Below are 1,854 nucleotides of genomic sequence, written 5' to 3' on the forward strand. Positions count from 1 at the left end.
TCCTCAAATGAAAGCTGAAAGTCTGAACTTCAACTGCATCTGAATTATTTTGTTTCAAATTCATTGTGGTAATGTCTATAACCGAAATTAGAAAAATGTTGTCTCTGTCCAAATATATATGGACCTAACTGTATTTTTGTAAGTTTACACATTGTGGGTATTTAGAATACAAAACATGAAAGCTTTTATACCAAAATTCTGTAAAGGCAAGATGATTATCGATTCATTTAAACATCTGGTCTCTTTTGTCTAGAACATTCACTTGAGGGTGATTATCGGGGTCCAGTGGGTATTTGCTATGTTTTCCTGAGAATATAAAAGATGTGAACGTCTGGAACATTTCGCCTTTTACATCAGAAGGGCCAACAATGCGAAGATGTCATTTCACAGATGAAAATATCCCACAATTCTATCGAGCCTCCTCTAATAATAAAAACCATCACTATTTGTTTTTAGTGGGCTACATTCCCAGACTTTATACCTGAGCTTGAATAAATACTCCTAATATTTAGGAGAAAATAATTCTTGGATATTTATTGATATATTAATGATGTGTGAGGAGAATCAGACACAAGTCACTCAGATACGTCTTCTTGGATTCCAAAGTCTATCCGAATACAAACCTCTTCTATTCCTTCTGCTTACCCTGAGTTACATATGTATACTGGGAGGAAATCTTCTCATTATCCTTCTAGTGACCATCATTGACCAACTCAAAACTCCAATGTTTTTCTTTCTGAAGCATTTATCCATAGCAGATGTCTTACTGACCACCAGCGTTATCCCCATGATGTTAGACATTATGTTTGTTGAGGAAGGAGTTTTGTCCCTTTGGGGTTGTATGACACAGCTTTATTTCTTTTGTATATTTTGTGCTGTACCAAGTTTCCTCATTGCCATTATGTCTTATGATCGGTATTTGGCCATTTGTTATCCATTACGATATTCCTCACTCATAAGTCCAGATCTTTGCCTTCAACTTGTTATGGGAGCCTGGTTTTTGGTTATTGTGCTCAGTTCAAGTGAGGTCTTTGTTTTTTTTCAGTCTAACTTCTGTGGCTTGAATTACATAGATCATTTCTTCTGTGACCTTGGTCCCTTAATGGAATTGGCCACTTCAGACATTTTCATTGTAATATTGCAAGACTTTGTTTATGGCATCTTTATGCTTTTTTTCCCATTTGTTTTTATTATTGTTTCTTACTTTTGCATTTTCTTTACGATCCTTAACATTTCTTATGGTAGAAGAAAAGCCTTCTCCACATGTAGCTCCCACCTGACCACAGTATGTGCATATTACGGAACCACAATCGCAGTCTACATGACTCCATCTGATGAGAGTTCATCCAATACCAACAAATACAGATCCCTGTTGTATATAGTGGTTACACCATTAATGAATCCTATTATCTACAGTCTGAGGAACAATGAGATTAGGAGAGCTATGCAAAAGATGAGATATATATATTTTTTTAAACAAAATGAGTTTAAATGTTCAGCTCAGTGGTAATAAGTGAAGGCCTCATTCAACTATGAGTCAAATCATTAACCAAAGCATTGTTTTCAATCCATTAGAAGATTTGTTTCAACTAGAAATGAGTAGATTAATTAAAAGCAAATTAAATTTGATTCAAATTTTACAGAAAAATGGATAGGTCAGAATCCACTATTTTTCTGATTTGATTCCTTTCAGTTCAGCAAAATGGCTTCTGGCTGATCAACATATTAGGGCTTGGAAGACATAAAAATAAATAAAATAATATGCCGTCTTCACTAGTGTTGAGCGATACCATCCGATATTTGAAAGTATCGGTATCGGATGGTATCGGCCGATATCCGAAAAATATCAGATAT

At 34.9% G+C, this 1,854-nt stretch overlaps 1 protein-coding gene across 1 annotated transcript; it reads left to right on the plus strand.

The window, feature by feature from the left end:
• The first annotated feature begins 482 nt into the window (after positions 1-482).
• Positions 483-1,510, plus strand: LOC138674885 (olfactory receptor 5G9-like). The gene has a single exon (XM_069762708.1). The coding sequence runs from the start codon at positions 548-550 to the stop codon at positions 1,508-1,510; it is 963 nt and encodes a 320-aa protein (XP_069618809.1). The 5' UTR covers positions 483-547.
• The last annotated feature ends 344 nt before the right edge of the window (positions 1,511-1,854 follow it).

Source organism: Ranitomeya imitator, chromosome 4, assembly GCF_032444005.1.
Source record: "Ranitomeya imitator isolate aRanImi1 chromosome 4, aRanImi1.pri, whole genome shotgun sequence".
Lineage (NCBI taxonomy): Eukaryota > Metazoa > Chordata > Amphibia > Anura > Dendrobatidae > Ranitomeya > Ranitomeya imitator.